The sequence below is a fragment of the Sesamum indicum genome, linkage group LG10, assembly GCF_026168435.1.
Source record: "Sesamum indicum cultivar Baizhima isolate 11 linkage group LG10, ASM2616843v1, whole genome shotgun sequence".
NCBI lineage: Eukaryota > Viridiplantae > Streptophyta > Magnoliopsida > Lamiales > Pedaliaceae > Sesamum > Sesamum indicum.
Genome location: NC_142666.1, coordinates 3,186,380 through 3,206,455, shown reverse-complemented (window position 1 = coordinate 3,206,455; position 20,076 = coordinate 3,186,380). Strand labels below are relative to the sequence as shown.

The 20,076-nt window shown below is 36.9% G+C and overlaps 4 protein-coding genes across 6 annotated transcripts; 1 reads left to right on the top strand and 3 right to left on the bottom strand.

The window, feature by feature from the left end:
- Positions 1-1,113: 1,113 nt before the first annotated feature.
- Positions 1,114-8,243, bottom strand: LOC105172475 (uncharacterized). Of its 3 annotated transcripts, none has more exons than XM_011093919.3 (8): positions 7,958-8,242; positions 7,585-7,859; positions 7,284-7,469; positions 5,614-5,687; positions 4,326-4,475; positions 3,187-3,472; positions 1,831-2,064; positions 1,114-1,719 (listed from the first exon to the last, which is right to left on the bottom strand). In XM_011093919.3, exons 3-8 carry the CDS (start codon positions 7,428-7,430, stop codon positions 1,354-1,356), a joined length of 1,257 nt encoding a protein of 418 aa, XP_011092221.1. In that variant the 5' UTR covers positions 7,431-7,469; positions 7,585-7,859; positions 7,958-8,242; the 3' UTR covers positions 1,114-1,353. The 3 variants fall into 3 exon arrangements, with proteins under 3 accessions (XP_011092221.1, XP_020552951.1, XP_020552952.1); XM_020697292.2 differs by having other exon boundaries at positions 7,968-8,242; XM_020697293.2 differs by having other exon boundaries at positions 7,284-7,472; positions 7,585-8,243.
- Positions 8,244-10,048: 1,805 nt separating this feature from the next.
- LOC105172476 (uncharacterized) lies at positions 10,049-11,258 on the bottom strand. The gene has a single exon (XM_011093920.3). It carries the CDS (start codon positions 11,252-11,254, stop codon positions 10,334-10,336), a length of 921 nt encoding a protein of 306 aa, XP_011092222.1. The 5' UTR covers positions 11,255-11,258; the 3' UTR covers positions 10,049-10,333.
- A 149-nt stretch (positions 11,259-11,407) lies between these two features.
- BNS (bonsai) lies at positions 11,408-12,974 on the top strand. The gene is made up of 4 exons (XM_011093921.3): positions 11,408-11,548; positions 11,675-11,778; positions 11,872-11,925; positions 12,759-12,974. The coding sequence occupies exons 2-4, from the start codon at positions 11,703-11,705 to the stop codon at positions 12,818-12,820; spliced, it is 192 nt and encodes a 63-aa protein (XP_011092223.1). The 5' UTR covers positions 11,408-11,548; positions 11,675-11,702; the 3' UTR covers positions 12,821-12,974.
- Positions 12,975-14,092: 1,118 nt separating this feature from the next.
- Positions 14,093-17,233, bottom strand: LOC105172478 (uncharacterized). Its single transcript, XM_011093922.3, has 3 exons — positions 16,631-17,233; positions 15,661-16,095; positions 14,093-14,515 (listed from the first exon to the last, which is right to left on the bottom strand). Exons 1-3 carry the CDS (start codon positions 17,082-17,084, stop codon positions 14,319-14,321), a joined length of 1,086 nt encoding a protein of 361 aa, XP_011092224.1. The 5' UTR covers positions 17,085-17,233; the 3' UTR covers positions 14,093-14,318.
- Positions 17,234-20,076: the final 2,843 nt, after the last annotated feature.

The following is a 20,076-nucleotide window of genomic DNA, read 5'->3' as shown; positions in this document are numbered from 1 at the left end:
TAATTGCACCAAACCTTCAGGAGCTGTTATTATTTAATTATATTAGCCGTTGTGGCACGTCGTCACTACGTGCATAAGAGAAATACTCTTTTACGCTTTAAAATATATTATAAATTAAAGAAAGATATATAAACCAGCACATTACATTAATAAAAAAATAATAATAATAATCAATTTATCATTTCAACACCCCTCAAATAAGGACATCTTTGACCCTCCGGGAGACATACTTTCAATCCTCTAGCACGTATACCTTTCAATCCTCCAATAGGGACACCATTAGTCCACCAACAGGGACAACTTCAGTCCATTAATAGAGACACCTTCAATCCCTCTACGGGGACTCCCTCTAGAATTTGAAAGACAACTTTGTATTCCTACTTTAGCATTCGAATTGCATTCTTAGCACAATATCTCTCACGAAATTGCTTGCTCTATCACGATTTCTCATTACATTTTATTTCTTACGATTATTTTTCTCATAAATCCAATACTAACTTAAGTATCGGAGTGTCACTTTTTCTCATTACTCTTTCTGGCCACTTTTTAAGGTGATTGAGAATTTCTGCAGTTACTATTATGCAAGGATAATTAGCATAAATTTAATTATTTTTTAGAGGATGTTAGTGTTATCCTTTTAAATTAGGGGTAAATTACAAACACCTTTGGGGTTAGATCCTATAAATACTCTCCACCTTTTACAAAATTATAGCTGTACCCATAAGAAATTTTAGTACAACATTTTTCAAGGGAAGTTTGTATAAATTTTGCTTTTGAATAGGGGTATAAGATAATTACAAATATACCCTTCTTGAATATAGTTGTAATTTTACAAAATTCAGAAAGAAACCATGTACATAACCTCATAGGGTGTCATCAACACATGCACAACACAAGGTCCTGATTATTTCGAAAAGAATTTAAATAAAATCACAAGGAACTGGATATGAAAGCAGACAGAATTCATTGAAGCAGCTTCTTGTAAAAAAAAAAAGCACAAATCCCAGAGTTTCAACAGGGACCAGCATAAAAAGCACGCATATGTCTGTCGAATGAACGCAAAGGGAGCAAATCGATACCACAATAAAAGGAAAAAGAGAACAAAGAAACGACTTTCGACGACTACAGACAATTAAATACCACAATAAGCCTTTCATGTACAGTAATGATGTCAAGTTTAAACAGTGGTGTCAAAGGGCATTATGCTCAACCAACATCTAATTCCGTGTGGCTAAAAAGAGGTCGAAACACATTATCCTACATGTACAAGTCCTAGTCCTAATGGAGACAACATTCTAGTGTTAAAAGAAATGAGACATACAAATGTGCAGATGCTCTGCAAATTCACACACGTCACCTTGTCCCGCCTTCATTAGCCGCAGGCACTTTTGCTGGGTAATTAGACATGTCTATGTCAACAAGGGAGAGATCATAGGGTGTGGAGACGGAATTTGATGCATCCATGAGCAGCGAAGAGCTCATTGCCTCTGATTTTGCAGTGTTCTGTATCGGAGCAGAATTTTGTGGCGTGCTGCCTCCTGAAGATGAGAGACTGGATAACTGTATGTCTTCCAACTTACTCCCAAAAATGTTTTTGTTTCTTCGAACTGTATCCATTTCTGGACCAATTGGAACAAAAGTTCGTGCCCTGTACTTCTTCGCTCCATCATCACTCTCACTAGGATTGTAGAGCACATAATCATGGTAGGTTGGTGCAAACTGTATGAAAATGAATATGGAGATTATAAGTATTTGTATCAAGATAGCAGGAATAGGACTCCAAGAAGCCTTTGTGCAGAGTCAATATATGCTTTAATTTGCAACGGTTACCTGGTGTACCGTATCATGGTAGAAGTCATTTAATTTCAAGGCATGTGCAAGGCTTGCAGTGAAGCCCCGGTTACCACCTATATTTGCACCGGCATACTCTTTATAGGGAAAAGCATAGAAATGACCAACAGCAGCAATAAGCATCTCAACACAAATTAAAAAATTTTGAAAATCTGCAGCTTCCTCGGTATCACTTGACCATCCAGACTTTGCAGCAAGAAAAACCAAAACGCCCTGCAAGAAGAAAGTTGTAACACCATAGTCACATTTCTCAGCACACAGGTTTTCCCCACCAAGAGATACCAAGCTCCACATAAACCAGATAAAAGTGATTCCTTCTAGTTTGTTTACTTGTGATGACTGCAAATATAATAATATTACAGAAAAGGCAATCAAGGCCATGCCTCTTCCATAAGGCTTAAACAAAACATACTCAGACAGCATTAGGCAGAAACCAATGATAAACAATCAAAATAGAAACATTCTAACTATAATGATAACAGAAAGGAAGAAGTCCACAATTTCTGCAATTGTTACAGCTCTGGTAGAGAGATGTCACATAATTACTTATTGGTATGATCACAACATCCTAGTGGACTTCATCTATCTTCAGTTCAAGCATTGATGAGAAAATAAATATGGAAGTAATGGTGGCTGCATGGTTGCAGTGATTTGATTAACTCAGGATTTGGAGGAACAGGGTAACAAATAGATGTCTGTAGACAGAAGAATTGAGAGGAATCAGATTGCATTACAGATGGAAAGCTAATGTGTCTAATTATTAAATAAAATGATCCAGCCATAGATCATTAGGATAAAAGCTCTTATCTATTTCGGATCTTACAAGTGCTGTGGATACAGCCTGCTTGCAGAATTCTGCAGGTGTTAGATGGTAGAGGAACAAATTCTGAGCAAGTTTGATGGATATGCAAGAGAAACAGGCAGAATGGGCAGTTTCATTGCTAGAAGAAGATTTCTGCATGCAGTCTCATCTGCTGTCAATCATCTCTATCAATGAGGATATCAACACTTAACAAGATAATGCCAGCATAAGACATGTTACAAACAAAACAGTCAGGTCATACCCAAGTTGACAGGTCAGACATTCGATCATCCGCAAGAAAAAAAGTTAACTGTGAAGCACGTAGGATTGAACAATCCATTGGCAGATAACACCAAATTCAAGTTAGAGCAAGAACCGTGGGAATCCTTGTGGGAGAAATCAGGACATCTCCTATATTTGCGAGATGGGCAACAGAAAGTAACATAAAAAGAGGAACATCAAAATATGGGAAAAAGGCAAGTAAACTTTCTTTTCACCCATATTTGTAGATAGATATTCTTCCAGTACCCTACCTGCCAGTATGTAAGAAATATCACAGATTTGATTATGATAAACTTGGGAACTGGATTAAATGGCTGAAGCAAATCTCTACAAGCCACATAAAACAAGACCAACGCGTAAAGTGCCACCGAATATGAGAAGGTGTAGATAATGGTTATGTAGAGATAAGATTGCATTGGGTTGAAATTCCCATCTTCATATTTCCCTTTTGCATAAAGTATAAAAGTAACTACAACTAGAATGGGCTTCAGGATCACAAACTGCAAACAGCCTTGTTTGCACCTTCGTATAAAGCGCCTGCATAGCATCAACAACTGTGAGTCAGCCAAATCCAACTTAAGTTAACACCAACTTAGGGGGTGCAACATTCACATTTGTAGTACTTGAGGGAAAATATTTTACTGCAAGACAATTGTGAATACTTTCAAATAATACAGCAAGGACAAGTGATTAAGCCAGTTAGTGACCACGGAACATAGTTTTCCAAAAATTGTAAAAGAAGCCGAGAAGAGACTTTTGGATAAGGAAAGAGTGTGTAGTGGCGACAGCCACAGTGAAGCTAAATCCACAGTAATATGACATAAAGATCAAGTGGTCAAGATTCAGCCAGCTGTTAAAATATTCTAAATGGTCAGAAATGTCAAATACAATTTTAGACTGTTAACGCCCTAAAACTCTCAGAATAACATAATAATGACCCTTCCAACTAGAAATACCGACTTAGTGGCAGACTCTAAGCACATGATGTCACCTTCAAAAAGCATTTGATACCTTCAGCAACAAAGTATAGAGTTGAAAATAGTAAAGGATAAATGTACAGCACTTCAGACTTATTTACCAGCAATAGCATTTGTTTGTTTCATTACCACATAACCAGTTAAAGACCACAGTTTGATCAATTTTTGATAAACACAAAAACAAAAATAAAAAGAAGACAATAGAATAGAAAAATCCAGTGTCTACACAAGCACATAGACCTTCACTTTCACACCCCAATCACATATATGTCCATTCCTAGAACACCATTAACTTGAAAGAGAAACAATGATGGTCCAGAAAACCTAGATTTGGTCCAAGACCTTCCCTAGGATGACTATCTTGAGCGCACATCAACTTCCAGCAATGGTAGTTTCATGTTTAGATGACTTACCCATCCAATGGAAGTGGTGGCAAGCAACATGTCATTAAGCACCAATTTGGTTTCAAAATTTTGCCAGACAGACTAACCACGACAGCTCCTGGACCACCTACCCACGCTAAGCACAGTGATAAGAAATTATAGATGACCCATGCTTCATATCTGCATAGACCAGCAATTAGTGAATTGTCAAATTCATGAAGCAAAAAGAGAGCACCAAGATCTAGAACAGCACAGTGAACAAATCATGGGAATTGAAGATTCCTTTCAAGGTAATATACCAACAGTAAAAGTAGCATACATATCTAACACTTCCAAGCAAAAACACCAGTTCAGGTAGGTATGTGACTATCCATTGATGTAGTACTTTGTCCTTCCAAAAACCAATTTATTGAACTCAAAAATGTCACAGGATGCATGCTTCAAGAAATTCGTGCTTTCATGAAAAGGAGTAAATCACCCAAAAAAATCATACTTTCTGTAGGTTGTTTTAATACCTAGATGGGAGGTAAACAGAAAGAGGGGGGGGGGGGGGGGGGCAGACATCTAGATAGACTCCAGACAATGGGATAATAACTTTATCCCAGCAAAAGAAAAAAACTGAAAGGATCTATTCCGCTTGTTCAAGAAATTATTGGAACATACTGTGCAATATGGGTTAATAGGTAATAATAGTGTGATTCCCATATTGTAGCTTATTACATTGATATTTGCCTCAAGAATATATACACTTTCAGCCAAGCTTGAAAATATTTAGCGATTATTCGCACACTGTTCTCTCAAATTATTAAAAAAAGAGTCCGTTAGTCCCATGAACAAGGTTTAATTTAATGGGAAACATGAAAGACCAGACTATCTGTGTGTCATCATTAACCTGTGCTGATAAAGACTGAGTTATCACCAGAAGTACACTTTTTACAACTCCAATCATGAACCTCTCATGATATTTAATTCTTCAGATCAATGGAAGGAATGATGTACTAAACACCCAGCCTTCACAAAATGAAGTGGTTGTATCTTGACCACAAAAGAATGACGTGGATGTCCAGCTTTAGAACTTTGGGATGCTGTGAAACAGGCTTAGCACATAGAAAGTTACAAAAAGGCCAATAGCAAGTATTCATGATTTTTCTCCTAACTATGCGAAAAGGAAAATAGATAATGGTAATAACAATCAAACAGCCATTTACCTTAACCGAAAGGAGGAGTAAAAAATAAAAGAAAGAGTAGCATGGAGCACTTTTAAAAGTTATTACTTGGATCGTTCCAAGAGGAAGAAAGAAAGCTATCATATACTCACATTTCTCTGATTGAATTGAAGTAAATTGTGCTTTTGTTTAGGACCAGCGACAAGAAAGACATTAATGCATAAACCTGTCAGATAACCAATTTCAATATGGTCAAAACATATTCCGGAGAAGATAGGTACGCAAAACATTGGCAATTTACATCACCAATGAACATTTAAATTTTTTTTCCACTAACATTGGCATATACAAACAAAACTATGAACTTAACACAGAGCATGAGTTGAACAAGGAAAATTGTAATAATATGAGCATCATAATTTTTGGATAAGAATTGGACATGACATTTAGGACGAAGTTTACACTTAATCTTATCAAGCCATTGGCAATTTGATATTTGTGGTCTAGAATTTGGGGCCATTTTGGTTTATTTCTAAAGGATTGCAAAGCAACATGTCTTTCTCTAGTTAAGATATCACGTCCTTGAAAGAAATTGCAAGTACTCTAGGAAAATCATAGTTAAGATATTTGCTGCTCGGTTCCTGATACTATGCTCATGACTCTGCCTTGTGCTTATAGGGATGAAGCACGTCTATTCCTCTATCATATCTTTCTTCTCTGATCTCTCCTCTTCTTTTTTCAGCTTTAGCTACACTGGGCTCTGCTCACAGCACCCAAGAACATTGTCAACATTATTTATTCCATACGTATCCAGGTCTGGTATCTCTACCCAACTTCAACCTAACATAATTCATATAATCCTCCTTTTTTTCTCAACTTCAAGCCAGTCACTTCAGGCCAGATTGTATTCTCCACTCCTGTTGGATGGAAATACAACTATACTTTTCCTCTGTTATACAAACATCATATTACGCATGCATGACGATGGTTGCAAAACCAGACCTTTACAAGTAAAAATCCAACCATCTACCAAAAAATATGCCTAATATGCCATCCAAACCTCCACTGTTTCTCCCTAGAGCATGAAACAGCCTAGAGAGCATGGAACAACATTTCTTGCAGACAAGCAAAAATATTCTATTATTACCTGAATTAACCCAAACTTTTAGCATCCAATCCATTTTAAAGGATCTGGTCATGTTGAAGTATTATAAGACGATAAGAGTCTTTAAGTTCAGAAAGGCCTTTTCCTCAATGAGTGTGTAACATGTAAAATACTTTCCTCTGCCAGATGCCAAATAGCAACAAAAATCTTTAGCTGTTGTTTATAATCAGAATCGCATGTATCCCAAAATGGAATTCATAATTCTGTTTATTCCATGCAAGAATGACAAGCTTGCTCTAATCACATAATATCCACTCCTCCAGGAGTACAATAAACTGACCCACTTTCCTAGAGACGTTAGTGTAGAAGAAAGCATGATATGACATGTAAAGCGTAAACTAAAACTCCAGTTCGTATCATAGTCACCCACACATGTATTGGAGTTTTTACTCCAAGTAAAACAAATCCTGGAGAACAATAATCTAAGGATTTGAACACCTTCAGAAGGCTCTCCAACACATCCGAATAAATGATTTAAATGACCAAAAGTTGAAGACACATATGAGCATTTGTGTTGAGTAAGCATGAGATCACAAGGATTAATGAGATGACGTGACATCACAGTGAGCAAAGGATAATAATAAAGATTCAATTGCAAATTAGAAAGTTCGGTGCCAAACAAGTTAATGAGAAGTAGCAGAGTTGTAAGATATTCACCGGAACCATAAAGATGATACGGACGATATATCTCTGATACGTGGGCTCGGTATAATTCAATAGATGTTTGTAAATGTGGATAATCGCCAATGCCATTGCCCCAATTGTACAAGGCAATGCTATCAGTACGTAGTGCAATGGCCCCATCCTCACCGCAGGCTAAGAATCACAAACCCAAACAACTCTCTTCTCCAGAAGAAAACAAGAAAAATATCAAAACCGTTAGAATTGCGTTATGCAGAATAACGAGAAAAGATGGCAAATATTTATATCCATAAAATGCATAAAATTCAACACAAACCTCAAACACTAGAACGCGGGTCGTTGCCTTTTCACAGGATTACAATAACTATTCCTGCTACACATTGAACAAACTATTTTCCTCAAATTCCTCGGAAACTCGTCAAAACCCTAATCAAGGGTATATTTCACAAGACCAAAGACCGCAAGAAACCGCAATCCACAAACTTCGATCACAAACTGTTGGATAAAAATGCTACAAGAACTTCACATCAACGCACAAGCCCGAAGATTCAATCGAAACCTCGAAAATGAACGAAATCCAAAATGGGTCCCCTAAATTGCAACACGTAAAGAAGCATTCGCTTACACAGTCGAAGATTTCCAAGAGGAACCAACCTTGAGGAGGAAATCAAAGGGAAAGACTCCAATACCTTGACTCACCCTGTCGATGGAATCTAGGGGAAGAAAATAATCCGGCAGCTGTTGAGGCCAAAAAACAAGGGACAATCGATCGAGTAAAAAACTGGATAGATCTTAAAGAAAGAGAAGAAATAGGGATTGGTGAAAATAGGTTTGTGCTGCAAGAATTGGTAGAGTAGGCGTGGCCGTGGGGCGGGACAGAGAGGCAACAATAATGGCGGCTTCCAGTTAACGTTTGTTGCTATGCTCTGCTGTCATTGATTAATCAATTGTTTGTATTTTATTACTCCTCACCCCCATTTTCACAAACCCCTTCATTAAAATGCCCTACCCTATAACTTTTAGATTACATAATTTTAGGGATTATTACACGCTTGCCTTCTCGATTTCATATAATTACATATAAATTTTTAATCATTTTAAATAAATAAATAAAATTTTATATTTATCTTTAGTACCGATTTGTTAAAGGTTAAAATAATTTTTTTTATCAAATTATCTTTATAATAATGAATGTACATCTCATTACCTATATTAGCGTGTAAAGTGAAAAAAATATTATTTGACTTATAATAAATCTAGTAATATCAATCATGGGTAAATATGAAAAAAAAAATTACTAATATTAACAAGTTCGATTAATTTTAACTAAGGAATGTATCTATTTGTTAGACGAAAAAAACCGTCATAGCACTAGATATAATTTTTCAAATTACTAAAATATTTATGTATGATTACATCAAGTTTAAAAGAGAATCGTGTAAGTACACATGAATAATAGAATAAAAACGCCATAAACAAGTACAAAATATTTTGAATGGAAAATAATAAATTTTTTACAGACGATGGCTTACCATTAAGAATTTCATATTTTGAATTAAGAAAAATACGTTTCTGAAGCGGCTTGCGCAAGAGTTATTGTTCTCTCTAATTTTGATGAGCATCACGATGTTTTTTCAGAAGACGCCCCTCGCCTAGGATATGGGTCACTAAGTTTTATGAGCCTTTGGAACTTTTTCGTTTGCAAACTGAGATGCTTATATCGTTTCAAAAAATTAATTATAATTTAAATATTTTTATCTAATAAAAAAAAATTATAAAAACCGTGTCACAAATGTATTCGACGATGATGATTTCTTTTATAAGGGCAAGCATAAATTAACGAAACCTACACACTATAATTTATACTATGATAAAATGATATGTTTTGTCCCGTAATTAACTTATTTTATTTTCACATTTAGCCATTTTTTAACAAATTTAACCCTAAATATCTCACGCTTTGTTGTTTGTCATTTTTTTTTTGGCAATTTAAGTATTCCATCCATTTTGTATGATTGCAACTGTTTTTGCACTGTTAATTAGTATGATATGGTATCAGGTTCTAGGAGTAGTTTTTGATCTCCCATAAGAGATTGCAAAAGAATAATCAGAGATTCATATCAATTATCTGCATAGACCCTGAGATGAAGCATCAGACAACGTAGGACTTTTCTGGTTTATCCACAAAATTTAAATGTATCAAATGTTTTACTCAAGCAAGAAGGATTATTGTTTGCGCATTACACCATCCTCTCGTCACTGCTCGTAAACAGGTTAAAAGTTCAGCCCATACCTAAATAAAGCTCCTCTGCGGTGAGCCTTTTGCTAGAGGCAGTGTCGAATATCCAGCACAGGCGGAACAAGTCCCCCACAGTTGCCAGCTTCTAACACTTACCGGTGGCATCTTCAATGAACCTTACATGATGCACTTCCATTTGCAGGCTGATTATGTTCTAACTTCTAATCATTTGTCATGTAATTACTTCAAGTCTAATCTGACCCCATGTGGAAACCAAATAGGACGTACCGAGCAACAAATTGACAAGCTCGCACATCTTAAGGCTACCATATGAAAATACACGAGCCAAATTAAGATCTAACCATATTCTAAAACACTACCAAGTGAAGGTACTACTCATAGTTCATCAGATACTACTCATTTATGTTATAAATTGTTTCTTAAATTACAAATCATAATATCAACAGTATACTTTAATTATAAATTTTCCGAACAAATTTAAACTTGCCATTTCATTTCATTCCACATGTGACACAAGAAATAAGAGCAATTCACTTAAATTTTAAGTCATTTAATTCACAAGAAAGATATATTGGACTGCAAATACAAAATTTAAGCTCTGTGACCTCAATTCAAACTGAGTTTGACCAAACCTGAATTGATTATATGTCAAGTGCAATATACTAGTCATATGATCAGATGAATAGTTAAACTAATCACATGGTATGTGTATCAAATTTGGTTCACTATAGGTTTGGTTCGCTTTACCGGAGTTAGAATTTTCCTTCATTTCAAAAAGCAGCCATAAATGAGAAGACTCCAATATTCACTTCCCATACAAAACATTCATCACTGCACGATAAACAGGCCCTCTCTTGCTCTTCAAGACTTCCCTAACCTTGCTCTCCTCCGGCACCACTCCTTTCTCCTTCAACATCTCCAGCATTTCCTTCCCCTCATCCTCTAACCCAACCTTCACCAGCCCCTCATACACCCCCACACAAGTCGCCGCATTCGGCTGCATTCTCCGCCCCACCATCTCCCCCACGTACTTCTTCGCTTCCTTCACCATTTTCGCGTCCCCACTCTCCACCAGCCCCCTGATCAATACACGATAACTGTAAGCATTCGGCAGAACCCCACTTGCCAGCATTCTCAGGTACACTTTGTGCGCCTCTTTCGCCTGCCCAGCATTCGCGTACGCCTCCATCACAGCCGTGTGCGCCACCACATCCGGCATCTGCCCTTTGTCCTTGATTTGGGAAAAGAGCTCCAGGGCTTCGTGGGTCAGGCCGTCTTGAGACAATCCGTCGAACATCTTGACCGCACTGCTCATGAGGCCGTCCTCGCGTATTTTAGCGAACACTTCCTGGAGATTCTTCGGGTCCTCGGGGTCTTCTACAACGGGCTTCTTGTTGAACGGGTTGTAGGGTGGTGGTAGCTTGGATTTGTCGACTTCTTTCGTCGCAGTCCTTTCAGCTGTGCTCTCAGAATCGGACTCGGAGTCGGAAGGCAGGGAGAAGTTCACCAATTTGGGGTTCCGTTTCTTTGGCGGTGGTGCTTCGGAGGGGCTGCAAAATGTTCTTGATAGGGGGGCGAACGGGTAAAGGCATTTGGAGACTTTAGCGGCGGAGAACGGCGGCGATGGAGAGGAGGAAAGGAAGAAGAGGCGGCTGAAAAGAGGAAAAGAAGGAGGCTTAGATTTGGAGAGGAAGAAGCATCGAGTAACAGTGGTCTTCAGAGCCATTGCATTGGCAGAAGAAGAGTGGCAGATGTGGAAGAAGCAGCTACTGTGTGTAGTTGTGGGTGTATTTCAATGGAGGGAAACATCTAGAAACAATTCGATCATGGATACTTAAAGTCAATAATATGAGTATGGTTTGGGTAACACAATGAATTATGTCTTGGGCCTGTTCTGCTCGACCCACAATGAGGTTGCGGCCCAAAGCTTTGAAGTAATTTCGTTCGCTTTTATAATTAGGTTGCAATTCCCCCGCAAAACCCCAACCCCAGGAGCGCTGATTTTGGCATTCAATTGAAGGTATTCAGCAATGGATTCCGCTTTGAACTCCGGGAGTTGGAATGATTTTATGGCGTTTTTGTTCTGTTTCTTCCTCTGCTTACAGATCTGAATTTGAAGGACTTCTGACGGAAATTTGTATTTCAGCCAAAGCAGAGAGGATTTGACGTGTACAATGGCGGAGTTAAGCTTGGGCATCCTCATAGATATTGTGGACGAGGAATGGATGAGAGACACTCTGCCCGATGATGGTAATTTCTCCATTTCTCCTCATTTGAGGCTTTGTTATTCTTTTTTATTGGAAGTGATTTTGGATTACTTGGATTTTGGTTTGGTATTTGCAGATCTTCCTTTGCCGCCTGTACTTGCTTCCAGAACTGAGGACGCCGAGGACTCTAGTATGTTTCTTACGAATAATTCTCCGCTTAGTTGCGATGGTTTCTATCTGAATGGAAGGTTGAAATTGATGGAAAATAATGAATTCGGTGTTGCATGTAGTTTTCAAAGTACTTTCTGCCACCAGCATTTCAGTAATTTGTTGATAAGAAACATGGATAAAGTATGTCATTAATAAAAATTGATACCTTTTGTTTGTTTGAGTATGTTTATAGCCACATGTACCTTAGATCATAATGCAAATGATTGCATCTAAGAAAATGGATGAAGCCTTTGCCATATCGTCAAATTCAGAGCTCTTAACTTTTGTTCAGTAACTCATCTACACTCTAATCTGGATAATATTATTGCATTCTTGGATCTTAAGTACCAATGATGATACTATTGAATGCATATCACATCTTGTAAGTAACACTTATACCAATGCTTGCTCATAATCCTTGTTTGTGTCTGTTATTTGCTCTTTCTGCTTCTGATACTAGGAATCTTTTTTCCTAGCTTATTCTTGGTAATGCCGATTAAATTCTGAATACAGTGAGGGTTATGAGGTAATAGAGATAACTCTGGATTAAAATGCGAGTCTTGGAAAGCGATTCAGTGCTCCATATAAATTTCATTTTTGCCTTGGAAAAATTTGAACGAAGATTGGTTTCTTCACATCTTTGAATCTCGAGATGAAACAGCTCTTAATCAAAGGGGTTTTGAAAGCGGTGCTACATCTATGTCAGCGGCAGTCAAGTTTCTTACATGCCATGTTTTTAGCATGCAGTTCTCAGGTTTTCTGTCCTTTTGTCACCTTTGCTTGCTGCCCGTCATCGACATTTTTTGTTTGCAGACCAGGAACCTCAACCAGTCGAGGCTGATACTTGGCATGATCTTGCATTGGGTAACCAATGAGATGTCCCCAGTAAGCAGGGAAGGTTCACTTCAGCAATCCTTATATGATTAATGCCCTTTTTCTGTAGATTATGACCTCTTCCGATTTGACATTGAGATAATTGCCACATTTTTTGTATCCACTATATATGGCACATGCATATTTGAGACTTGAGAGCATGTCTTACAATCCAACTGCCTTAATAGTTTGTCATGAGGTGTTAAGGAGTTTCTCTACATGGTACCTACCTCCTGAACTGGTGGGGGAGAAAACTGCATGGTTAATGACATTGGCATTGATCTATTACAATCGAAAATGAGAACCAGCCCAGTTCTTGAAATTAGTAGAATCACAGTTCATTAGCAACTGCTGGAAAACAAACATTGCAGTCTTATTGCAAGAACCCAACTCAAACAATACTAGTCGTTGGCACATGCAGGCACCCAGTATATAAAAGGAATTGTGGTGTGAGACGAAGTGGAAAAAAATTATGAAAAATATATCAATTGTGGTTTGAGCCGTGACAAAGAAAGAAATCTGTGAGAGAAATAAATGGGAATGAGATGAATGATAAAAAAATAAATTATATATGTTTTTTAAAGATATATAAGTGTGGGGGGAGGGGGGGAACTTTGATAAGTAAGGTGGGAGAAATGTGTGGGAGAAAATATTGTAATTGTGAAATTATTAAAAGACGTCAAAATTACTATTGTGACAATATTTTAAAGAGAAGATGTTAATTTAAAGATTTACATATGCAAAAAATTATATAATAAAAAATTTTATTTTATAATAGTATAGATACAGATCAATTTTGATTGTGAGTCTAAAACCAACCAACTATTCGGGTATCACTCGATTAGACAAAGAGGTTGTTGAGGAATGAAAGGTTGATTAGAATCTTCCGTGTTCAAAATGTTTGGCGGGCTTGACTGATGTCCCATGCTACAGTTCTTCAAACAGAATACAATCCAAAATTCCCCTCTTTTACTCCATGTTATAGACTCTCATAAGTTTGTGTCTAAAGAACAAATAAACGTCATTTCAAAATAAATAAATAAATGAATTGATCATTTTAAATACAGGATGCACCAAACATCAAATGATATATCCGTAGACGATAACCCATAGCATCCCTCAGAAAATTTCATACGTACGATGCAACAATTTGAGAATCATAATCATCAGTAGGATGAGACACCACCATGGATTCTATCATACAGGAAAGTGATTTTTCCAAACAGCACAAGAATGATACACTTGCTTGGTCGGATTACATATCGCAAGGCATCTGCTCGAGATAAAGAAATTTATTCCCATGAAATCTACTTTTTATATTCAGCCCAAGTATAATACCAAAAGGCTACAAGCCAACAACAGGAAGTTGAGGTCAGAAAAAAAGACTATCTAAGAAAATTTAGAAGATCGACTATCAAGCCGCATCATTGAGTCACCTACCTAAGCTCTGAACATTTCAAATTGTAGCATAAAGAGTATATCGAAGTATAGAAAACAAATTCATCCTTGATAGGCCTCCGAGGTGCTGATGGAAGAGGTGTCAGCAGAGTTCTCGGAGATTTGCATGGGCGATCCACTAATGTGAGGAATGTATGAATAAGCAACCAATGAAGCCCCCACTGCAAGAGACAGCCCCATTAAGCTCCACATCCACCTCCGCCGACTTCTTTTCCTTTCTTGCTGCCTACGTGCAACCTCTGCAGGATAGACCCAAGTAAACTAAGTGCCATAATACAGAAGACTGCTTATACATTTGACATTGCAATGCACCGCTTGTGAGTTCATGATGCAAACTGAATTTCAACCTCATCTATATTGTTCAAGGAAGAAACCTTGTAAACACATTTACAAGGCAAGATGACTATGTAAGTACAAAATGATTTGCAAGTGCGTTAACAATAAATAGAAGTGGATGTTATAACAATTGTTAAATCTTAAATCACCAAGCTTGAGCTTTACCACAATTCCTCCCCATTATGTCATGAAGTTATATGCAGTGGTATTCAAAGATAGATATAACAGAAAATTTCAAAGATTAGATAATGACAGTCAGAAATATAACAGCTTTTCTTCTTTTGGGTGTTGGAAAACTACTGACCAAACTGAATTGCAAATCTGACCACTTCTCTTGACAAAAGACCCCATTGGTCTTCATCCTTATGTTAATTAACATTGATTCTTTAGTACTCTGTTGTGCCCACCACATTAGACAAGATGCATATGTAAGACAAACATTTTTTTCTTGTTCAGATCCTAGCCCCACCTCTGAGTGAAACTGAAAAATTAATACAAAACGTACAAGATCCCGTTCCCTCTTAAAACTTTTATGTCGGTTCCCTTCTCAAAACACAACCACGATAATGCATAAAAAATTTTGGCAGCTGCGGATGTTAACCTGATGACACACTCGCACACACACCCCAATTAGTTTGTAATGTGTAACAACTATAGGGATTGCGCCGCAACTTATGGGACATAAAGATTGATTTTCTATCCCATCATTGTTATTTATATTGGGGACATGACGAGTGTTAAGACGCTGTAACTTTTCTTTCCATCTTGGAGTTGAACAGTAGTAGAACTGGAAACTTCAATAGGCCTCATCAAGAAAGCAATCCATGTGGTACTAAGCTAAATATAAGGAAGGTCTAAAGTTATTTTGGAGCATTTGAGAGGCCATGATCGCAACATTTCCAAATCAACTTAATGAACAGAGACTATACCAGCAAAACTTTAGTTCGTGTAGATGCCAAGTGGAAATGTATGAGGTGCTTTTCTTACAGGAGAGATATTAAGGATATCGATGCTAAGATCAGAAAAGTAGCTGAATTCAGAAACATACCGACAAGCTTCCTCTGGGACAATTCATGATTAACAGTCTCATAGTACTGCAGTCTATCACGCAACCGCAATATCTCCTGGTCCTTTGCTTCAATGATTGCAGAAGCAGCTTTTTCAGCTTCAGCACGTGCTTGGCCTCTTCCAATTGCTTCAGCAACAAATCTAGCAACAACAACTTCTTGGGAAATTTGGTCTATTGAGCTGTTCTCCAGCTGCGTGCTATCTCTAGCAGCTGGAGGTGCAGGAAATGTTAAACCAACCTCAGACATAAGGCTGCTAATCCTCTCCCACTGACTGCGCATCAGAATAAGAGTTTCCTCGGCAGTCTTTCTCCTTTCGATCTCCTCAACAAGACTGAGCCTTGTGGCATGCAATTCTGATTCAATTTTAGAATCATACATAGATGTATTGGAGATGGACCCATCAGAGGAGAATTCTGTGAATAAAGCCAGTTGTGCCATTAGCGGTTTAACAATTTTGAATATATCAAAGACAGGGAACATACAATCTTACAATCCATATTACACTGTAATCATAATATAGAGACAAAAGTTATCAAGTTTAGCAGTATGGCATGTTGTTCCAGCATAAAGGTGGATACTAGACACGAACTCAAATCCTAGAAAACGGGATGAGTCAAGGCTAGCTACCCCGCATTTTATTCTTCATATTGCTTTCTGTCTAACAAAATGGTAAGCTAAATGACAAAACTTCTAGAAAATAAGTGTCTCAAATTAGCTAATTTGCAACTATGAGTTGAAGAATATGTCCCCAACATCTAGATTCAGAATGTGATTCATCCGCTACAAGCTGTAGACAAATTTCGAATTCAACAATTTGGATTTCTTGCTACTCACGTCGACAATAAGATCTAGAATCTCAGCTCAGCTCAATGGAACAAAAACACACAGCACACTCAGTTAAAAAAAAAAAAAAGAAGAAGAAGAAGAAGAAGAAAAAGTTCAGGTTACCATCAATTGCGTCGAAGAATTCCCCTTGAGCAGAAACAAAACTCTGGCTCTCGATTTGATTTCTACTCAAATCACATGCCTCCAACTCACTTCCCTCGCTCACAGCCTCACTCCTCGGATCAAAAACCCCCTCATCTTCTTCTCCAACCAAGTCCTCTTTCACAAAATTCTCCCCCACCTCCTCCAACGTCAAACCACCGTTCTCCTCGGAGGGCAACTCCGAAACTCCAACTTTCCTCTCAATTCCTCCGCGGCGGCGCTTATGTTTGACTAAATAGGGAGAAGGTGACAGAGGCTCCGGCGGAGAACACTCGGGTATGGGAGCCTGCTCCGGAGTGGCATACAGAACCGGCGATATATACAAGTGCCTCGGTCCCCCATTTCTTGAGGAAGGCTTCTTGAGGGAGTCAGGTTCGAGCAGATTTTGGAAGGCAATAGGGGCGAAGGTGGGCATGGCTTCCTCAGAAATTCTTGGCGATTGGCATCTGGGGTTTCGCCGCCATAGAAAGAGGAAGAGGAAGAGGAAGGCGGTGAAGGAAGGTGAAGAGGTTTTAGAGAGGGAAGAATGGAAAGCAACAACACACAGAAAAGGTAGATACGTTTCTAGAGACACGTGCACATATTTAACCTCTAATTGCTCCAAATAACCTTTTATTACCTTATTCTCCAAAACATTTTTTTTAAATTTCTTGCGATATTACAAATGAATAAATTATTTTTTATAATATAAAATTTAATAATTTATTTTTATTTTTTTAAAAAATATATGGGAGTAAATTACTATTATTTTTTATAAAAGAGTTATTTGCTCATTTATAATATCACAAGATGTTAAATTACATGAAACCTTTCACAAAAATAATGATAAATTACAATGAATTTTTTTGTGTTACGATATAATTATAAATATTTTTTTATTATTTAAAAATTATAAATACCTTTTAATATTTAATGAAATTATGTAATTTTTAAATGGGAACTCAGAATTATTAATTTTATTCTTGTTGTACGTTGATTTTTCCTTTAAAAAATAAAAAATATAAAAAAAGTCAAATGAGATGAACGGAAAAAATTAAAAAATTAAAAATAAATTATCCAAATGGTCCATAAATTATTTTACAAATTTCTAAAAAATAAGCGAAATTATAATTCATCATATATAAAGGGATTTTGGTCAATTTATTATAAAAAAATGAAAGAAAATCTAACGAAAATTAAATAGATTGGATAAATTATTAGACGATCATTAATATCAAAAAATATTGATAAATTTTTAAATAATTAAAAAATATTTATAATTATGTGAAATTTCATGGGAGTTCGTTATGATTTACCCAAAATAAAATGATAAGAGTGTTTTTATTTTACAATTTTTGCTTTTGAAATATTTAAATTAAATTGATTTCAATCAAAAGTTACAAGCAATTCTATACTAATTTTTGTAATTTATTGATAAATAAATAAATATTAAGTTATTTTACAGACATTTCAACTTGATTTTTTTTTTGTTTTTGTTTTTTAACGCTTTCGACTTTTATTATTATTTAATTTATATTTCTTTTTACAATTTATTTTCAATATAAAAGTAAAAACTATTGCAAACACTCTTTTAGTTGATATATGTATGCACGTGAAATAAAATATAATAATGATTGTTGATGCGATGTATAAAATATATTGGTTAGAAAATAAAACATAATTATTATCAATGTAATTATTTTTTCCGAATATAATAAATTGTGTCTAAAAAACTTTATTTTCAAAACGAAACATTATTCTAACAACGAAACAAGTTCAAAACGAAATACTATTCTAACAACCAAACAAGACTACAATATGTGGGACGAGACGGGATATTTCTGCAAAGCAAGCACAATATCCTTACTCCAATTTTATTTTATCTTGAGTAAATTATAACGAGCTCTTTCAATATTTATCATAATTATAAATATATTTTTATTATTTAAAAATTATAAATACTCTCTTGAAATTAAACACCCCATACAATGAGCTGTCATGATCAGGTATTTGTTAAACAATCATTAATGTTAATAAAATTATATAAATAATTTCGTTTTGAAATTGACCATGGATGTATTGATCAATTCTGAAATAAAAATAGAAATACCCACATTAAAACAAGATAAATGAGATAACAGTTAGATATGTTGTTTTATGATAAAATTAATGAAAATGAGAGCTGTATCGTAACAACTCTTGATCCAACAAATACTGCACAACTAATCGAATTGTAGAAAATCTGCTTGTCTTGAAGAAATTATACATCCCGTTCAAAGTGCAATGGGTACTATGTATTTCTTTTAGGATAAGACAATTAACGTTTGTTCAGTATTGCACTTATATTGAATATGAACTCAATATAAGGAATTTATTTTGAATACAAATTAAATCTTAAAAGTATTCTCTTTTTATTTAATATTTTTAATTTTAAATTCATAAATTTTAGCTGAGCACAACATTACTAGATTAAACAAATGAAGTTACGAGGAAATCGTGTTTTTCAAACATGAATGAGGTTCCAGAAATTTCGGGGACGTTTGGTTAGATTTGTACATGCATCGTCATTTGTGGACTTGCAACTTTTCCTGTACTTTTGGAGCGTTTTGACAAAGACATGATGAAATCGCGGTTGTGATGACGTGTGTGGCGTGCTCGTGTGAAACTAATTAATTAACGATTCTGTTGTTGTTGAGTGGGACAAGACAAGGAACGCGTGTTTTGTTCTGACTTGCGCTTTACGAAAATAACTCCAAAAGTACATATGACTAGTATTTGTGGCATGCCCTACCCTACCTGTGTGTCACAGGCCTGCCAATTTTCAGTGCAGCGGAATATCATTTCTCATATAATTTTGGCCTGTGATGCCACAAAGGTGCCAACCCACCTTCGTCCGGCCTTTGCACACATCAGAGTTCGCGACAGTCCGGGTGCTCGCTGAGGCTCTCTACATCCGTGCCCTTTGCGTCTCGCACCTCATCTCGGAACCTGTCGACACATTGCCCAATGGCAAGGAGCATCCTCGCTCCGCTTCGGCATTACGGCACTACGCTTGCGCACGCAACGCCCATCTCTTGTCCAACACACTCGGTACATCCTAGGCGCTCTCCCTCGATGGCCGCCTTCCATGTCTCGCCCGAGTAGGACATCATCATAAGTCCGAGGCCCAATCGATATGCCGACACCTTGCCGTTCTCCCGTACGGCGTGCCCGACATGCCTTCTTGCCTTTCGGCTTAGGCTTACTGTGCAGCGTCGTCCCACGACCGCCTATTCTTAGCCAACGGACCCCCATGGACGGCTTGAACTCGATAGCACATTCCATGAGTTGGATCACGAGGTCTTTGAATGCTTGCCTCGATCACCCAATCGCTCGAGAGGCGCTGCCTCAGATAACTCGCAGCCCGCGGGGCAACCTAGCACACCACG

What these genes read in the sequence shown, in the direction of transcription:
- BNS (XM_011093921.3), top strand. Translation starts at nt 11,703, where the DNA reads ATGGCGGAGTTAAGCTTGGGCATCCTCATAGATATTGTGGACGAGGAA. An exon ending in AGACACTCTGCCCGATGATG is followed by an intron (nt 11,779 to 11,871) that starts GTAATTTCTCCA and finishes TGGTATTTGCAG; the next exon opens with ATCTTCCTTTGCCGCCTGTA. An exon ending in TGAGGACGCCGAGGACTCTA is followed by an intron (nt 11,926 to 12,758) that starts GTATGTTTCTTA and finishes TTTTGTTTGCAG; the next exon opens with ACCAGGAACCTCAACCAGTC.
- LOC105172478 (XM_011093922.3), bottom strand. Translation starts at nt 17,084, where the DNA reads ATGCCCACCTTCGCCCCTATTGCCTTCCAAAATCTGCTCGAACCTGAC. An exon ending in ATTCTTCGACGCAATTGATG is followed by an intron (nt 16,096 to 16,630) that starts GTAACCTGAACT and finishes CTTTATTCACAG; the next exon opens with AATTCTCCTCTGATGGGTCC. An exon ending in GTCCCAGAGGAAGCTTGTCG is followed by an intron (nt 14,516 to 15,660) that starts GTATGTTTCTGA and finishes TCTATCCTGCAG; the next exon opens with AGGTTGCACGTAGGCAGCAA.
- LOC105172476 (XM_011093920.3), bottom strand. Translation starts at nt 11,254, where the DNA reads ATGGCTCTGAAGACCACTGTTACTCGATGCTTCTTCCTCTCCAAATCT.
- LOC105172475 (XM_020697293.2), bottom strand. Translation starts at nt 7,430, where the DNA reads ATGGGGCCATTGCACTACGTACTGATAGCATTGCCTTGTACAATTGGG. An exon ending in GTATCATCTTTATGGTTCCG is followed by an intron (nt 5,688 to 7,283) that starts GTGAATATCTTA and finishes GTTATCTGACAG; the next exon opens with GTTTATGCATTAATGTCTTT. An exon ending in TTCAATTCAATCAGAGAAAT is followed by an intron (nt 4,476 to 5,613) that starts GTGAGTATATGA and finishes TGGTCTATGCAG; the next exon opens with ATATGAAGCATGGGTCATCT.